We start from the raw sequence: 18,166 nt of genomic DNA on the forward strand, positions 1-18,166 counted from the left end.
TGGAGCCCTGGCAGCCCCGGGGCTGTGACCATTCCCTGGGACCACAACCTCAGGTCCAGATTTGATTGATCATTAATTCAGGTTTATGAGAGAGAAATTTTGTAGTAGAAGAGGAAAATGTTGATTGATTGCACAGGTTGTTGTATTATGTTTACTAATTTGATGCTTGCAAAAATATTTTATGGATGTCTATGAAGTTGCAGGTGCTACCATTCTTGTGGAGGAATGTACCAGCAGAGCTAATTTTTTCTACTTAAATTGAGAGAAGCAGGATTTAATTTCACTTAAAATTTGCACCTTTGCCCATTATAGCTCGGAGGGGTGGATTCTAACCTTCTAAACATTTAAGGAAAAGCAAAACAAATCTTTGACTGTGACTAAGTGTAGGTGGAGCACCTGAGTTGGTGAAAGTCAGATAATCTCTGATTGATATCCACAATTAGCAGAACTGTTGCAACCAAGACCTAGAAAGAGACATAGATATTAAACACAGGCAGCTCAAGAACCTAGCAGTCAAGATAGAGAATACTTTTCTTCACTAATGCTTTTTTGTTTCTGGTCTTTGCATTTTAAAGTGTGTAATTTAATATAATAAATACAGATGTATTTGAAACTCAGGTAATATCCTCCCTACTTTATGACAAGTGTGTGGCAGACAGGACTTTTCTGCTTAAAGAGTTGTTGAGCTGGAGTGAAAAAAAAGGTTTCATGGAATAAGTGAGAAAGAATAAAAAGGGATAAAAGGGCTTATATTCTCTTTTGCCTGTTTAGTGGTACAAAAACTCCAGCAGTGATATCCCTCCTGGCTCTGAGGCAGCAGTGAGACATCATCCTTTATTTAGGTATTCATGTTGTATAGTTACAACATAGAAGAGAGGCCTGACTGGAAAATGTTTTTCTCTGGACATGGCTCCCCTGTGATGTGCTGGGGTGTGAGGCAGGGACAGCTGCAGGTACAGGTGAATGTGGCACTGCAGCATCTCCCCCACAGCTGCAGAGCTGAGGGGCAACAGCTGATAATTTCTATGTGCGATAGAAATTATTGCTATAACTGCTATTACAGCTTTATAAAGCTGTAATTTCCTATGCAATTGTGCAAGATTCCCAATACTTCCCTGTCTCTGCATCAGGACAAAACCATCTAGGCCAAAGAGCTTTTTGGTGAAGCAAAGGGTAGCAGAAAGACATTTCCTAGAATAGCAAATATCCTGACAAAGATGTAATTTTAAAAAAAAAATATTTATTTTTAGAAGCTTAATTCTGCACTGAGGTGAAAGTCAGCTGGAACTTACACCTGCTGTGCTTCTTCTCTCAGTTCTTTCTCTCCTTTGACTGAAGAACTGCAAAGCTGACCAGACCAGCCAGCTGGGTGTCTGACCAGCCCAATACTAACCAAGGGTGTTGATCCCAAAGAGGTGTAAACTTCAACCAGAGTAAAAGCTGTTAGGAAAGTCATTAATCATATCCCATTCTGCAAGTCAAATTCATGACTGTTTTCTCACTACTGTTGATTCAACTGTAAATTTCTTTAAAATAGCATTTAAAATGTGTCATTTTCCATACCAGCAAATTCTTCGTGCTGTAAGAGAAACTTTGTGCTGAGAAGGCACTAAAACATACACCAATGTTTGCATATATAGATTTTATCTTCCTTCAGATAAAGTTATCTCTTCATTTCAAAGCTTGGCTGAAGGATTTTTGGGTTTATCATGATCTGGTATACAAGTGTCAGCTGTCTGCTGCAGGTGCAGCTATAAGGACTCAAGTTGTTTAAGCACTAAATTAAAGTTTTACTTTCCATTTAGCTGTCATTTTCTCCCTCTCTCATAATTCTTATCTCTAAAATGACAGTCTAAATATTTGCTTACCTGTGTTTAAACACTGCCATGTTTATCCTGTTAAGATAAACTACTTATCTGAAAGGCAGAAGGCTGAGATGACCAAGAAAACAGTGAGGACAAGAAGGACTACAAGAGAGCTGGAGAGGGACTTAGGACAAGGACCTGGACTGACTGGACAAGGGGGAATGGCTTTAAGCTGAAAGATGGTTGAATTAGATTGGATATTATTAAGAAATTAGTCCCTGTGAGGGTGGGGAGGTCCCGGCAGCTTTGGCTGCTCCATCCCTGGAAGTGTCCCAGGTCAGGTCTGGGGCTTGGAGCAGCCTGGGACAGTGGAAGGTGTCTCTGTCCATGGCAGGGGGTGGAACAGGATAGTCTCCCAGGTCTCTTCCAACCAAAACCATTCTGAGTTTCAGTTCATGTTCCTCTCCCTCCAAAGGTGAGGAGGAGAAGAAGAAAGGGAAGCACAAGAGAAGGTCTTGTGCTCCAGCTCCCTAAGGGAGGTCTGTGAGGGTAAGGAAGAGCCTTGAAGTGAGGTTCAGAGTGGACCCCTTGCTCTCTAACCTCCTCACAAAGCCTAGATTCAGCTAGGTCTAATCTTAGCCTCAGATTTTGACAATGGTTCATGTGTAATGGAATTATCTATCAAAGTTTATAATAGTTAATACTGAACTATGAATACATAGATTCTTTTCTATTAATTCAGCATGCCATCAGTCACTTAGTGAGGATCTGTTGTAACTAAGGAATCTTTCTGCCTTGGGCATGGAAGGACCTCTTAATTTCAGGTAAGGGATCTGAAACCTTGAGTGGTGCTCCAGTTCAAGGGGAGAGTCACTGGTACGCAGTCCAGCTGCCACTCAGGGACAGCTCAAATTTGGCTTATCCTGATGGCAACATTTGGAGACTGAAGTAGTTGGCTGCTAATCAATAGTTTAGAGAAGATAGATGTCTTTGTTTTAGCTCTGTTATCTTCTTCTGTACTTCAGTTATTTTACATGTTTGGGCTTTGAAACCACCTTTAAAAATATTTTCCAAGGCACCTTCACTTCCTTGTACACAAGCCAGGAGCTTTCCAGCTCGCAGGCCCACCACATGGTGTGAGCATAATCACTTCCCTGTACCTAAGCCAGGAAATTTTTCACTTGCAGATCCTCCACAGGGTGTGGGGCCTGTTGCTCCATAGTTGGCTTGATCCAAAGTATAGCTGAGGGTCAAGTATATCCATAAGAAGCACCACAGAAATATTTATAAAATTGCCTTGGGGACTCAGTTGCCATCTCTCTCTCTCTCACTGGCTATACTCCTATATTTGCAACTTTTTTTCAATAGACAGGAGACTTTTCTTCTAATTACAAAATTCAGTGTCAGCACATAACTGGTTGTTATGAATGGAGACAAGAGCTAAATCCTGCCTTTGACTCAGATTCCTGGCAGTAGCTCTGTTTCTGCAGGTGGCCTGCACCCCAAATGTCTCTCATTTGCAAGTTTTAAAGTATGACCAATTAGGTCTATTTCAAAATTAATTATTTATTGAATAGACACAAGATTAACAGACAGACTGCTTACTACACAGGTTGAAACAAAAACAACTACTAGTAGATAAAAAGATACCTATATTACAGCTAGTGAAGAAGTAATATAGATTAGGAGTCAATGCAACTTAGCATTAAATTGATGATGGAATACACATAAGGTCCTTTCACTCAATTCTTGGGAAAATATCTGCGGAATTTGCACCCAGACTCTGGAGAGAAGTCTCCTACACATTTCCAAGGTATGTGTAGGTGACTTCTGTATCCATGAAATTTCGTGCAGCTTTTATAGTTTGCAAAGTGAAGTGTCTGTCAGTCAGAAATTCCAGCTTATATCCCCACATCCTTTTCTCAAGCCAGTTATTTATTGTCAACTAGGAATTCCACCCCTGGTGCCAGGGAGAGAAAACTCACTAGCCAGAGACAACTCACTGTCAGACAGGCCAGCCTGGGTTGGCTCATCAATACCTGTGATGGGGACAATGCCCAGAGCTATGGCACCAGCTGATGGACAGCACAGAGCAGAACAGCTCTTCTGTGCTGGGGGGAAGTCCCACCAGAACGCATCTGGTGGGACTGTGGGACACCACAGCTCTTCTGTGGTGGGGGACATCCTGCCACACTGGTTTCCAAGCAGCAGCTGGAGTTACAAAGCAGACAGGCAGAAGCGATAGCTCTTACCAGCTTTGGGCAAAGATCTTGGGTTCCCACCTGGCTTTTTGGACTTTTCTTGTTATGTAAGACTGTGGAGCATACATGAGCATGTTTTGTTGGCTATCCCATCAGAAATGCCAGATGTGTCTGTTCCAGCTGCTGTGGTTGCATTTGGCAAAGCCTAGTCCTCTCACTTTCTCACCACAGGGCTCTCAGTAGGAGGCCTGCAGCTGGCTGAAGGGAGCTCCTTTCTTGCCTGGCTGCCTTCCTGCACATCTCCTTTGCTTGCCCATCAGGCCTTTTTGGCTTCCCTTACATCAGCACCTTGTGACCCATCAGTCAGTGCTGTCTTCGCCCTCCATCAACACAATTCCTTTAGAGCAGGACTTGCAAGGGAAAGAGAGGCAACAGAGGCTATGTCTCTGTGTTCCCTTTTCTTGGAGAAGAGATGGGATCTTGCATGCAACACCAGGTCTGAGCAGGGTGGTATTGCCCAGGCTATAAACCAGAAGGGAAAAATATTTCAATGCAACTGAGAGTAAGCTGGGAGGAGGAAAAGGAGAAGAAACGAGGTGTTAAGGATGTTTTCTTGTGGCAGTAAACAAGATTAATGCAATGGCACTATCTGTGTATCCACTCTCTCTGGTAATTATTTTGGCACTATGATCAGACCCAGTTTGGCAGAAGTTAGAAGTCCTGCAGATAATAAATTCCCCACAATCTGGGAGTGTAACGGGAACAACTGGGTAGAGGAAACAAGCTCAAGTTAATACTTCCCATCAAAGACAACAGCAGTAAACTTTTATAGATATCAGAAACTGATAGGAAGGGTATGGTTGTTCTAACCTGAAAATCATGACCAAGTTAGTCACTGGGCATCAAAAGTCTGCCTTTCACACACAAAGGTGCAAGAAACTGGGCTTCACACATTCCAGGGTGTGTGGTTCCATTACTGTGAGGTGAATAGGTCCCAGCTCATGGCCTCAGGGGCAGCCTCCCTTTGTGTGCCCGTGGCAGCACTGGTGCTGTGTGGCCCTGCAGCATGCTTCCAAACCAAACCACCCTGTAATTGTATGAGGATTCTATGATTCAGGGCCTTTGCTCCTTTACATACAACTCACTAGTTAGGTGGTGGGATGAACAGTCTAGCCTTAAGGCAGACCCAGCACTGCCTTTTGCAAACCAAAGTGGGGATGTGCAGACGCACAGCTGCCACGTGCCTGTCACCCTGGGCACCCCAATTGTGAAAGCAGAGCCACCACGGCTGTGAGGTCAGAGCAATTGCCTGCACAGCCCAGAGTGGCTGCGTGGCTGTGGCACTGGACAGCCATCACCTCCTGCTGCAGCTGAGGAGGTAGAGTTGAGCATGGAGGGATGGGGAGGAGAAAGGTTCACCAGAAAAGCCATTATGAGCCTTCCAAACAACTGGCAGAGCTGACTGTGGAGCTCAGCAACTGCCCAGTGAGCTGGTATGAAGTGGGCTGCTCCTGCCCAGGGTGCCAGGTTGGGAACAGTAGGATGGATGTGGGTGTCAGTGGGGTTAGAGCAGCATGGGGAAGATGACAGGTTTTCTGAAGGCCAGTCCTGTGATGTGTGAAGTCCCCTTTCTGTGGGGATGGGTCCCAGCTGAAGAACAGAAGAGACTCAAGTGACAGGCATAACTTTTCTCTGGTTTCTTTTCCAAGGGATGTTCTTCAGGTTTATTTGGCAAATGTCAGGTGCCTCTGTATCCCCGGGGAGAAATTTTTTGAGCCCATGCCATCCTCACAGAATACACACTACATGTTTCTACTGAGGATAGAGGGCAGGATGGGAATGTCTGAGGGCTGGTGCAAGCCAAAGGGAGAGCAGAGCATGTTTCCTAACCAGCAGCCCAGGGCTCTCACTTGGGTGATGAAGCTTCAGCACTGCTTGTTGCTCTGGCCAGTCTCAGGCAGGGCCAAGAACAAAGCCCCTTGGCAGTGCCACTGGCACACCAGAGCCAGAGCCTCCAGCTTTGTCTGCAGAAGGACAAACTGCTGCATAGCCAAGCACTCAGGGGAGAGCCAAGCATCTGCAGGGGAAGGGCTTTCCCCAGCTCTGGCTAGAGACTGTGCAGGTGTGGGAGAGCTCTGGGGCCAAAGTCAGGCAAAGCTCCTGTGCTTCCTTGCTGTGAAGGGGTTTGCCGAAGGCTTGGGTGATTGACAGCCCCAGGACTCCCTCTCTTTCAGGCAAAAAATGGTCCTGCTGAAGAAGAGCTTTCAAGTCTTCACCTTGTTGCTCTCAGTGGCTTTTGGTGAGTTTTCATGAGCAAACAACTGAGAGTGACAGCCTGGCTGTGCTGGATACTGGCATTCCTTCAGGGCCATTATGTGTGGAAACTCCTGTGGCCCAAGTGCTTCCTGAGCGTGCCCTTGACTGGGACTGGCTTTTGGATCACCAGTCAGACTCCCAGGTAGTCTCACAGCCATGGTACTGCTCTGGCCGCTGGACTGAACGGCTTGCTGCAAGGCTGAGAGAGAAGGGCATAGGTATTTCCAGAGCTGAACTGGGGATGCCCAGAGGGGAGGGGCTGTGCAAGGGGAGGGATGGGAGGTACCTCTGCCAGCCCTACAGCTGGTCTTGGTGCTGTCTGAAGTGAGGGGAAACAGGGAGTCGAACTGGGGCAAGAAGCACAGCTGCAGACCATACTGTGATGTTCCCTGAAGCCTGGGCTGACGGCCCTCAGTCAGAGATGCACCCTATCTCTGCACCCCACATTCCACAGCCCACATTCCACAGCCCACATTCCACAGTCCTCAGCTAACCTGCTGCCCGACCCCCAAGGCAGCAGGGAGCAGACAATGGGTTTGCTGCAAACCCCAGCCCAGTAATTGTCTCTGTGGTGTGAACTGCAGCTGCTGTTTTCTTCGGTTCTGCCCTGTCAGGATGGACACGGTGGACAAAGAGATTCATGGAGGTCAGTGACTGTTGTGGGACAGGCACCTCCTGCAAGGGAGTGTTGCTGATGGTGCCTGGATAAATCTGAGGCTCTTCTGCTCCTACACAGCATGACCCAAAGAAGCAGCAGATTGTGTAGTCTTCCCTGGGAAGCCACGGTGGCTCTGGCAATAGATGTTCTAATTGAGAATTTTCTCTTTCAGGAGCTGCCAGATGTATTTCCAGCAGGACTGAAAACCCTCTGGTAAGAAAGATTTCCTGAACTGGAACTATGTCTGTGCAGAATTGCCAGCTGACCTGGTGCTACCTGTGTTCATTTTCCAAACAGCAAAGGCTCCTGTGCTTCTGTCCTACCTTTGCCTTTTGCTCAGCTTGGGCTGGAAAGAAGCACTGGCAAATCAGGGAAAGCACGTGTGTGTCTCTTCAGCGAGCTAAGGTACTTCACAGAAGGAATGCTTTGACAAGATATGCTTTTCTGTTCCTGCAGGAATTCACACACTTTGATTGAAACCCAAAGGTTGCAGAATCTGCTGGAAGAGGTCACTCAGCTGAGGGCAGAAATCAGTAGTTTGAAGGTGACTCTGCCATTCTGGGGAAAGAGGCCTGGCTGGGCAGAACCCCCAAGAAAGCTCTCCTTGGTACTGTTGGTGGGGTCAAAACGTTGTGGCCACAGATGCTGATGCTGTTCCTCAGTGCTTGTGCCTCTGTGAGTAGCACAGAGTGTCCCAGCTCTGTAGGCATGGCTTGCCATGCATGGCTGGCACTGAGCTCCGCTCCGTGGGTGATGGCAGTGTGCTGAACAGTCTGCTGATATGCTCCTTTCCTGTTTGCTCGTGGCTTTCCCAGGAATTCACCCAGATGGCTTTGGAATCCTGTGTCAAGACAGACTGGGCCCTAAAGAGCTCTGGTAAGGACACAAGCAGCCCGGTCTCCTTGCCTTGTGCTGGTCTGTGTCCTGTCCACCACCTCCACACGGATGTGGGGCTGCCCCCACACAGGTTCCTCTGGGGATGGCACAGAAATTACAATGTTCCTCTGTGGATGGAGGGACTCTCTTCCTCTCCACTGCATCTGGAGAAGGAATGGCTGGCTTGTCCTTTGCTTCCTCCCAGCACTCTTAGCCCTGTGGGAGAGGCAGTCGCGAGGCACTGGGCTGCTGTCATTGCCCTTTGCAGCTGGGCACCCCCCAGGCCAGCATGATGTGGACAGGACAGGTGGACATGGATCTGGCCAGTGGCATCAGAAATGGTGCTTGAGCACCAAGCCCTGCCAGTCTCTAGCTGCTTGCAGCCACTTGCCCTCCCTTCTTTACAGGAGCCACCATTGACACACAAAGAACTTCCCAGACCTATGACTGCAGACACAGTTGTCTCTGCAGGATTTTACGGTTTTTCTGGACTGCCAGCCCTCCTGATACTATTCTGCAGGTATCTTAACAGAAATCATCAGTTTTCTTCCCTCCTGTGAATTTGGAAACCATTCTCAGGGGCTCTCCCCTTAGCCCAGTGGTAGCTGTCAAGCCCACAGTGTAGATTTGGTTCCTGAAACCAAAGGTGGAACACAGGGCTGGGCTTGCTGAGAAGCAAGAGAGGAGTGGAGCCAAACTGAACTGCACTGCTGCATTCTGCTCACAGTCCCTGGCCACAGCTGGGTGAAAGGCTTTCTTTCCACCTGGTGGCCCTGTCTCCATTGTCAACCCTAGGAAGTGCTTTTCAGTGTGGGAGGCAGGAGGGGGGATGCCCTACAGAGTCCCTGGGCAGAGGTGTTTCTGCTTGTCCCTACCTAGGATGGTTTCGTAACCACTATTCTCTGTTCTGCCATGCTGAGCCCCCTTTGGCAGACAGGGAAGTCCTGCTTCTGCCTATTTCCTCACATGCCCAGAATTTTCAAGCTGAAGTAGAGCCCACAGACACGTCAGCCCCAACACTTCAAGCTACGTGGGCAGTTGTGTTGTCCCACACATCATTGTTCTTGTGTTCTGTTGCAGCCAAATGTTTTTCCAGGAAACTGCTGGGCTTTCAAAGGGCATCAGGGCCAGGTTGTCATCAGGTTGCCAGCACGAGTCTACCTGACCGCCATCACAGTGCAGCACATCACCAAAGAGGCCTCTCCAAGTGGCACCATCATCAGTGCCCCCAAAGACATTGCTGTCTTTGTAAGTCTGCTGGGCCCTTCTGGTGGGGATCTGGCCCTAGGGGGAGGTCATGGCAGGATCTTCCTTGCTTTTGTGCATCCTCTGAGCTTTGTGTACTGCACTGTCCCGAGCTCTGCCGTGCTCAGAGTGACACTTCAGGGGCTCGAGAGGTCCATCCTTCCCAAGACTCATTCTGGCCAAGCTCCTAAAGGTTCTTGACCAAAACCCAAGGCAGAGACTGAGCTCTACCCTAACCAATGCCAGACTACTGCCAGAGCCCTGGGACAGGCTGGGTACCTAAGAGGGCTGATCCAGCCTGTACATTCCCTCTGTGTTGGGATGAGCCCTACTTGCTCTCCTTGTGCTTTGCTCTCAAGGGAGTGGATGCAGACGGAGAAGAGGAAACTCTCCTGGGGATGTTCACCTACAATGTGGAAAAAGACCCCATGCAGACTTTCCCTCTGAAGGTATGTTCCACACATGGGGGGCTAGATACTAGGGAGCAAAACAGGTTTGCTTGCAAGTCCGTGTCAGGGAAGGTGTGAATGTTTCCTCCCTGGGCAGAGGGTTCTGGATCACTGCTGAAAGAGACCTGGTGGGGCTTGGAGGGCTGAGTAGCACACTGTGGTGTAGCCAAAGGACGGGGACAGGCCCGTGGCAACACAGCTCCTGAGAGACCCCTTGCTGCAGCCACTGCCTTCAGAAAAGCCAGATGCACATGCAGCCACACCATCCAAACAATAAACAGACTTTGTGCCATGGAGAAATGGGGACAAAAGCCATCAGGCATCACTGTTGTTCTACTCCGTGCCCTGCTGACAAGCTGCACAGTGTTGCCCCAGCACAGCATGGCCCTTCTCTCCCATTGCTCCCAGTCTGTCAGGAGGAAGGGAGGCAGAGGGGATGGCAGGAGCTCAGTCGGGTGACACACCAGTGGGGTGACACACCAGTGGGGTGACACACAACTGGGGTGACACACCAGTGGGATGACACACCAGTGGGGTGACACACCAGTGGGGTGACACACCAGCCCCATGCACAGTAGCACGTCCCCAGCCCCTCTGTCAGCACAGAGCAAGGGGCAGAGAGAAAGGAGGCGCAGTCCCAGCTGGGCCAGCATGCAGAGGATGCCAAGTGCCTTCCCTTGCTCCCAGCCTCCCCAGCAGCCCTAGTACCAGCAGTCAGCTTCAAATCACTATTGCTTCTCCCAGCTACTTTTGGGAGCTTGTTCCTGAGCAGAAACAGGGCTGGCATGGGAAGACATGCTGGTTTCACAGTTGCTTTTAATGTCCCCCTTTTCCCCCTTCACAGAACATGCTGCTTCCCAGAGCCTTTTCACATGTCAAACTGCTTGTGAAGAGCAACTGGGGAAACCCATGGTATACGTGCATTTACCGAGTGAAGGTTCATGGAAAGATGGAAAACCAGAAATCCTCAACTGAGGGCCAAGATAAATAAAGAAGAAAATGCAAAAGAAGAAGGAAGGGCGGGGGAAGAAGGGAAATGGGGGGAATAATGTGGCAGCCTAGTGTTGATTTTAGAGGATGCATGTGGGACTGTGTCAGGTGAGTTTTAGGTAAGTTATTAGGAATTATAGAATGATTTAATCCATTCTGTTGAAAGGGACCCACAAGGATCATCAAGTCCAACTCCTGGCCCTGCACAGGACAGGCCCAACAACCACTCCATGTGTCTGACAGCTGGCTCAGTTCCATGACCAGCTCTCTGGGAAGCCTGTCCCAGTGCCCAGCCACCCTCTGAGTAAAGAACCATTTGGGTAAAGAAACTTCTGGGTGAAAAACATTCAGGGTGAATCACAGAATCTGCAGAGTTGAAAGGGACCCACAGGGATCATTGAGTCCAAATGCTGCAACTCCTGGCCCTGCACAGGACCACCCCAACAACCACTCCACTCTGACAGCTGGCTTGGTGCTGTAGCTGGTTTGCTGGGGAACCTGTTCCAGTACCTGACCACGTTCTGGGTTCTGGTTCTTTGCCCAGAAGGTTCTTCACTCAGGAGAAGGTTCTTTACCCAAAGGTTCCTCACCTATTTCTTCTGGACATTTACAGGCACTTCAGGAGGGGTAGGCAGGACAGAAGGGGTGTAGGGGTTCCTTGCATGACAGAGGTTCCATGGTTCCATGACTCTAAGATTCTGTGATTCTATGATTCTGTGATTCTATGATTCTATGATTCCATTACCCCATCTCTTCCATACCCCTGACACAGTCGTATATGTGTCCTATCCAAGAAACAGAGTGGAAGCCACAAGTCCAGGGTTTAAGACAATGGCAGAATTCATGGAAATCTCTAGTCCTTGACCTTCGATGTGTAGTGAGAGACCCATTTGTGCCAGAACCTGGCACTGCTGACTAAAATAAACAAAACCATAGGCCCCGAGAATTGTACTTCAATCTTTGTTTGATCAGTAGAACTATAAGCCACAAATAAGGAAGTAAGGGATGGGGACTCTAAACCTCCCTGGGCAGCCCCTGCCAAGGCCTGACCACCCTTCCCATGGAGAAATTCCTCCTCATATCCAACCTGAGCCTCCCCTGGCCCAGCCTGAGGCCGTTCCCTCTCCTCCTGTCCCTGTTCCCTGGGAGCAGAGCCCGACCCCCCCTCACTGCCCCTCCTGTCAGGGAGTTGTGCAGAGCCACAAGGTCCCCCCTGAGCCTCCTTTGCTCCAGGCTGAGCCCCTTTCCCAGCTCCCTCAGCTGCTCTTCATCAGACTTATGGCATATGACTTTTAGCTACGAATTCTCTGCAAAATAAAACAACTCCTTAACACCAATGCTGCATTAAGAAGCAGGCATTCTTTATTCAGCTGGATGCACAGGGAGATAGTTCCTCCCAAAGCTGTGCATGCTGAGAACAGGAAAGTTTCTGTTTATAGTCTGCATTTTTTATACATATTCATTGATTGTCCTGGACTAAATACACATATGATAATAATTGCCCCAAAATCATTAACGTATTTCCCCTTCCCTTTATGCATGTATTCTTCTGTCCTGGGGGGTCTCTCTGGTGGTCCCTGGTGGTCATGGACCCCAATGTTCCAGGTGACCTGGCTGAGTTGGCACAGGACACCAGGGCTGGGGAATTTCCAGTTCTCCCTCTTACACAATGGGCATTGTGCAGTTTCCATTAGGCAGTCATTCTGGAATACAAGCTTTGTGTTGTCTCACTAGGTGCAGACCATTTACCATCTGGTAACATTTATGGCATTATCTTCATTCTTCCCCTTAGCCCAGGGTCTGAAAATAAAAAGGCAGAACTTCTAAGTGAGGTATTAATATTTTTACTACTCCCATGCAAAAAAAAAAAAATTAAAAACAATCAGAGAACAAATACTCTTCCACTTTACCAATGTATGGATGGAAGTAGCTCTCTCTACTAAGTTGAGCTTCAAGTCTGAGATTCTGGGGAAGCCCCTGGCAGCAAAAGCTCTAACAAGTGTAAGAGTAAATCCTCTCATGAATCAGACAACAAGAGCAATCCTACATGGAAGTACCAGCAACTAGTAAGGAAGCCAGCTTCAAACTATGGCACAGAATGAGCAGCTGAGCAGTGAACCCTGCTGCAACTAAAAGCTATTCAGGTGTTACATTTCCCCAGAGAATTCCCACTGTTCCTTGAAATAGTGTAGGAAAGCTATTGTTGGAAATGTGAGCCTCTTTTTTTTTTTTTTTTTAATTTCCTAAAAGATTTCAAGTTTAAATCTTATCTGACGGTTGAATCTCAAGTCACAAAGTTGTGCAAAGTTTTGTTTAAAAAGCCCAACCTTCTATACAAAGTGGGCCTTGGAAACAAATTCTGGACTATGCAAGGGTAAATAAAATAACAACAACATACTTCAAAGTCATTTACAAATTTTATAATACCTGTCACTCAGTTCAGAACCATTTACTCAATTGTAAAACCGAGCACTGAAATTCTATACTAAACAAACTGTCTTCAGTCAACACGTTGTAAAAGTGCCTTAGTAGAGGAGATCCCTTTCCCAGAAACAATAAAAACTTATCTAGAATAAACCACAGTCATCACTGAAAGTGCAGGAAAAACAAAAATTCTCCAACAACATTTTTAGTGCTAGAGAATCAATGCATTACTTCATTCTGGCTAGGATGTTGTTCTGGCCAGGATGTGCAACAGAAACAATTTCATCCACATAGTCCAGGTTGTGCAGAGAAAAATCATTCCATGACACATGAATTTTACCATATTTTTCACAAACTTTATACAGTCAAAACCCATAGAGATACACTGGTTCAATGTTCATTGGTTCCAAGTTACACAGTTCTTAGTATTTGGTTTCTTATTGGTTACAAATCTCTTCACCTCCTATGCTAATTAGGTCCTCATTCTTATCTATCTTTTATCTATATTTTCCAAGACCAGGTGTCTCTGACCATGCCAGGGGTCATGTTTGGAGCTGATGGTTGTTAATGGTTGTCGATGGTCATCATGTTTTGTGTATCTTCTGTGCTACTCCCTGCCTGCTGAGATGTTAAGCTCATCAGGCCTGGTGTGGTAAAACAGTCCTTTGAAAAGAAATTTCGATTCCCTTCCATTTGGGCAAAGGCAAACAAAACCCTGTATAACTGACTCAAGTTATACAAAAAAATTTAAACTTGGTGTCATTTCCAACAAGAAGACCCCCATAAGCACCTCACTGAGCTAGAGGGTTGTAGAGGCATGGATTCCTTTCTTTAGAATTCACGGCAAAGGTGAAGCCTCTGCACCATTTCCTGCAACTTAGGTGTGATGTCACTTGACATAATAATATGTATAGAAGCCAATGAAACAATTTCTCTTGCCAATGTCCTCTATGACTGCTAGAGAAGAAAAAATAAGCTCTTCTATTCAACACTTCATCCACAACCCCCTCCCAAAAATACTCTGTTAACCCTCAATCCTTTCTTCTTCAAAGCTGTATGGCAGCATTGTTGTATGAAAGGATAAGGAGCCACCAAGCCCCACACAGCTGCTCCCTCACTCCCTTGCCAGAAGGATGAAAGAGAGAATCAAAGGGGTTAAACCTGGAAAATTCATGGGTTGGGATAAAGACAACATGCAAGCAAAGTAAAACCAGGAATTCACTCCCTGTTTCCCATGGGCAGACAGGTGTTCAGCCATCCCATGGAGAGCAGGGTTCCATGACACATAACAGTGACTTGGGAGAACAAACACCATCACTCCAAACATCCTTTCCCCTCCTTCCTTCTGCCCCCCACTTTATACACTGAGTGTGATGTAACATGGTCTTTGATCACTTTGGGTCATCTCCTCCCAGCTTCCCATGCACCCCCAGTCCCCTCGCCAGCCTGGCACTATGAAAAGCAGAAACGGCCTTGGCTCTGTGTGACCACTGCTCAGCAATAACAAAAACATCTCCATTATCAGCCCTACACTCAGCACAAATCCAAAATAGCCCCATGCCAGTCACTGGGAGGGAAATTACCTCAGCCACACTCAGCACAGTCACTTTTGTTATTTCTTCATCACTCATTTATTCTCACAATATGAGACTCCTGCTACTCAGATGTGCCATATCTTCTTAGCTTTATGTCTTTGATAACCATTGCCTCTTTTTATTTTTACCTTTCAAGATTTTTTCTTGTGCTTATTTTCTTGAACTTTTTGATGCATATAGTAGGAGGAAGAGAACTGATGTCAAATGCAGCCATCTTGAGGTAGTGACCAATGAAATTAATGTCCAGTGATCTGCCATGGCTTATTACATGACTGTAATATACAGTCCATATAAACAAAAACATAATAAATCAGGTTTCTTTCTGTCATATGTAGTTTATTGTCTAGAAAGATTTTACAAGGGATAGTAAAAAGATTAATTAAGAACATAAAGTTGTTTACTCCTTCTTCACCTCTTTCACACGAGGTTCTATTCAAGGACATTTTTCATGGTCAGTTCTTAACTCATTGCCATTCCCAGTAAATTTGTTTTATCTCAACCTGGAATTGGAGAGGGAGAAGGGAGCAGTCTGTAGTCTTTTTAATGGGAGTACTAAATTGGGGAATGTAATTCCTAAACCATGATGGGGGATGCAGCCAAGACAGCTGACCCCCCACTGACCACAGCATATCCCAGGTCATATGTAGTGTCCTGCTTGAAGTAAAATCCTTTAGGAAGAAGGAAGGTGGGAGACATTTGGAGTGATGGTGTTTGTCTTCCCAAACCACTGTTAATGTGGTGGAGCCTAGTTTCCTGGAGGTAGCTGAACATCTTCCCACTGATGGGAAGGAGCGTATTACCTTTTTATTTTGCTTTTTTTTGCATGTGTGGCTTTTTCTTTCCCCATTAATCTGTCTGTATCTCAACTCACAACTTTTCTAACGTTTACCTTTCCCATCCCACTAGGGTGGAAGAGATTGAGTGAACTTTATTAGACTGCTGGGATTAAACCATGACACACACAAGAGAACTACAGTCTTTGATCCATGATATTTGGGATGATATCCAACTGAGGATTGCTGCATTATCTGCGGCAAACACATGGCCCAGCCTTGAAGGACCAGTGAAAGAGCTACTGGCACCTTCCAGGAATTTGTTTTGGAGTTTGGCCCACTTCCTTATTGGCTTGTTACGGTAAATACTGCCCACATTTCCCAGATATGCTTGCTTAACCAGCTGATCCTCCTCCTGGGAGCAAGAATAAAAGGCTGGCATTGCTGGCAGTCCTGGCAGACAGACAGCTCCAGTTGCTTTGGCACATCTTGCTGTGGACTGCGAGATGAGAAAGTCAATGCTCTTCCTTGGCTTTCTTGTTGCTTTCCTTGGCCTGGCTCTGCCAGGCATCCAGGGAAGAATAATTCCCAGATGTGAGATGGTGAGGATCCTACGGCAGAATGGCTTTGAGGGCTTCGAGGGCAGAACTGTTGCTGACTGTGAGTATAATGAGCTGCCATAGCGCTTCTCTATCTGTACCACCTTTGTCCTTCTCAACTTCTTTTTTGATCTTCTAGCAGTACTATTCTGTCCCTCAATTTCTTTGACTTCATCTTTTCTCTTCCTCATTCCCTTCCTTGCTCCCTTCTCTAGTTCACACAACGAATACGCATCTAGAGCTTTGTCCTTCCAAGAATGTACCCATCCAGTTCTCAAGGTTATACTACCACCAGTTTAATTACTTCTCCAGCACTTCATTCACCCTGGATACTTTCATATCTTTCCTCTTATTTATCCTCAGCATACCTTAACATTCTCCCCTGGGATCTCTCTCTTCCTCCTGCAGGGATGTGCCTGGTGAAATATGAGAGCAGTTATAACACGAAAGCGTACAATAACAATGGTCCAAGCAGGGACTACGGCATCTTTCAGATCAACAGCAAATACTGGTGCAATGATGGCAAGACCGCTGGAGCCAAGAATGCCTGCCGCATCAGTTGCTCAAGTAAGTGGTACGGCAGAACAAAGAACTTTTCTTTGTTCATTCCATGAAAGCACCTGCTCTGTCCATGACACCTGCCTAGCAGCTGCTCTGGGCATTTCTATCTGTCTTTCTGTTCATCCATCTTCTCAGCGTCCCGCTTACCCTTCCTTCCTGATAGACACCTTTCCTTCTGCCAGTCTGTCCCTGCTCTTCCTCTGCCCCGCTTTCCTGCACACTGATCTTTTCTCCCTTCTCTACAGAATTGCAAGATGATAATATTCAGGATGATATTCAGTGTGCCAAGAAGATTGCTCGGGAGGCTCGTGGCCTCACTCCCTGGTAAGGATATTTGCAGTGAACGCTGGGGAAGAGTGGGCAGAGGAGATCAAAGACAGTCTTGCTATTGACTGAGGGAGGTGGGGGATCAATGGATGGGAAGCTGGATTTGGTGGAGTTTAGACAGTCCTTCTCCTAAAGCTGAAAGGAGAAGACAGGAATCCTGTCTCGCAGCACCTGCTCTATTTCCCTAAATTTCCCTCCCCTCCCCTCCCAGAGCTCTCCTTTTTGTTCCCTTCCCCTTCCCCTTTCCCTTCGCCTTCCCCCAGGCTTAGACTGATAATAATATTATGATTGATTCATAATAATTTTCATTTATTTGTATTTTTTCAGAGGGATCTTTGAGAGTTTTCACCCAAGACTCTCAAAGATTAGCCAAGTCTGTTTTCATAACCAATTAAAAAATAATCTTACTCCTCAAATTACATAATGTATATGTTTTTTTCAGGTACGGCTGGAAAAACCATTGCCGGGGCAAAGACCTGAGTTCCTTTGTCAAGGGTTGCTAAATCGCTGCACAAGTGTTGATTGCTTCCTCAGGATCACCAGAGCTGGAGAATGACTGCGTTGGAAGAGGAGGCTAGGGAAATGGATGGGTGTGGGGAATTAAAAGCAGTATATTATTAATACAGAGAGGGTACTGGAAGCCATCACACTGCTGCAATGTAAACAGAGAATTTATGGCTTGTAACTTAATAAAAACAAGGCTTAGCAACAGGCCACTACAGGTGGAGTTTCAGCCTTGATTTACTTGCATAATCCTGACTCAAGGTTTTGTTACCCTGACTAACAGGGTTTAGCAACATTTAGGGTTTCTCTCTCTTTTCGTACCTTTCTCTGTTCTCCTTCACCCCTCCCTTTCCCCTTATCTTCCTCTCCCTTATTTTTTTGCCCATTCTTATTGGAGGGTCTGTCGTGAGAAAATACAAAAAATTTAATGAACAATGTGTAAGATGTGCAGACTTATGTTGCTTTATGACTGGGACAGTCACTGACAGAAGTGGGGAATACAGATCACTGACAGAGAGGGAAAATTATGCTGAAAGATGACATTGCTCCTTAAATTTATCTGAGCATCTGCTCCTGGGTGGTATGAGGGATAGGGCACTGAAACATATGGGCCTGAGTGAATACAGCATTTCTTATCATCCTTTGAGGAAGCCAACCAAACACAGCCTAGAATGCAGGCAGTATCTCTGTGAGGAAACTATGCGTTGGAAAGGCTCTTACAAAAGGGAAATGTTTTGTTGTTTAGTTTACAAGTCCTTTTTCCAAACGGAAGTTGAATTCAGAAACAATGCATGAATGAAGTGTGATAACACTGAAAAAACATGTTGGCTTCTTCATGTGCTT

At 46.5% G+C, this 18,166-nt stretch overlaps 1 protein-coding gene across 1 annotated transcript; it reads left to right on the plus strand.

Moving 5' to 3' along the window:
• Nucleotides 1-15,838: 15,838 nt before the first annotated feature.
• Nucleotides 15,839-17,322, plus strand: LYZ (lysozyme). Its single transcript, XM_062509630.1, has 4 exons — nucleotides 15,839-15,992; nucleotides 16,340-16,498; nucleotides 16,738-16,816; nucleotides 17,262-17,322. The coding sequence occupies exons 1-4, from the start codon at nucleotides 15,839-15,841 to the stop codon at nucleotides 17,320-17,322; spliced, it is 453 nt and encodes a 150-aa protein (XP_062365614.1).
• The last annotated feature ends 844 nt before the right edge of the window (nucleotides 17,323-18,166 follow it).

The sequence above is a fragment of the Cinclus cinclus genome, chromosome 27 (assembly GCF_963662255.1).
Source record: "Cinclus cinclus chromosome 27, bCinCin1.1, whole genome shotgun sequence".
Lineage (NCBI taxonomy): Eukaryota > Metazoa > Chordata > Aves > Passeriformes > Cinclidae > Cinclus > Cinclus cinclus.

What these genes read in the sequence shown, in the direction of transcription:
- LYZ (XM_062509630.1), top strand. Translation starts at nt 15,839, where the DNA reads ATGAGAAAGTCAATGCTCTTCCTTGGCTTTCTTGTTGCTTTCCTTGGC. An exon ending in GGGCAGAACTGTTGCTGACT is followed by an intron (nt 15,993 to 16,339) that starts GTGAGTATAATG and finishes TTCCTCCTGCAG; the next exon opens with GGATGTGCCTGGTGAAATAT. An exon ending in GCTCGTGGCCTCACTCCCTG is followed by an intron (nt 16,817 to 17,261) that starts GTAAGGATATTT and finishes TGTTTTTTTCAG; the next exon opens with GTACGGCTGGAAAAACCATT.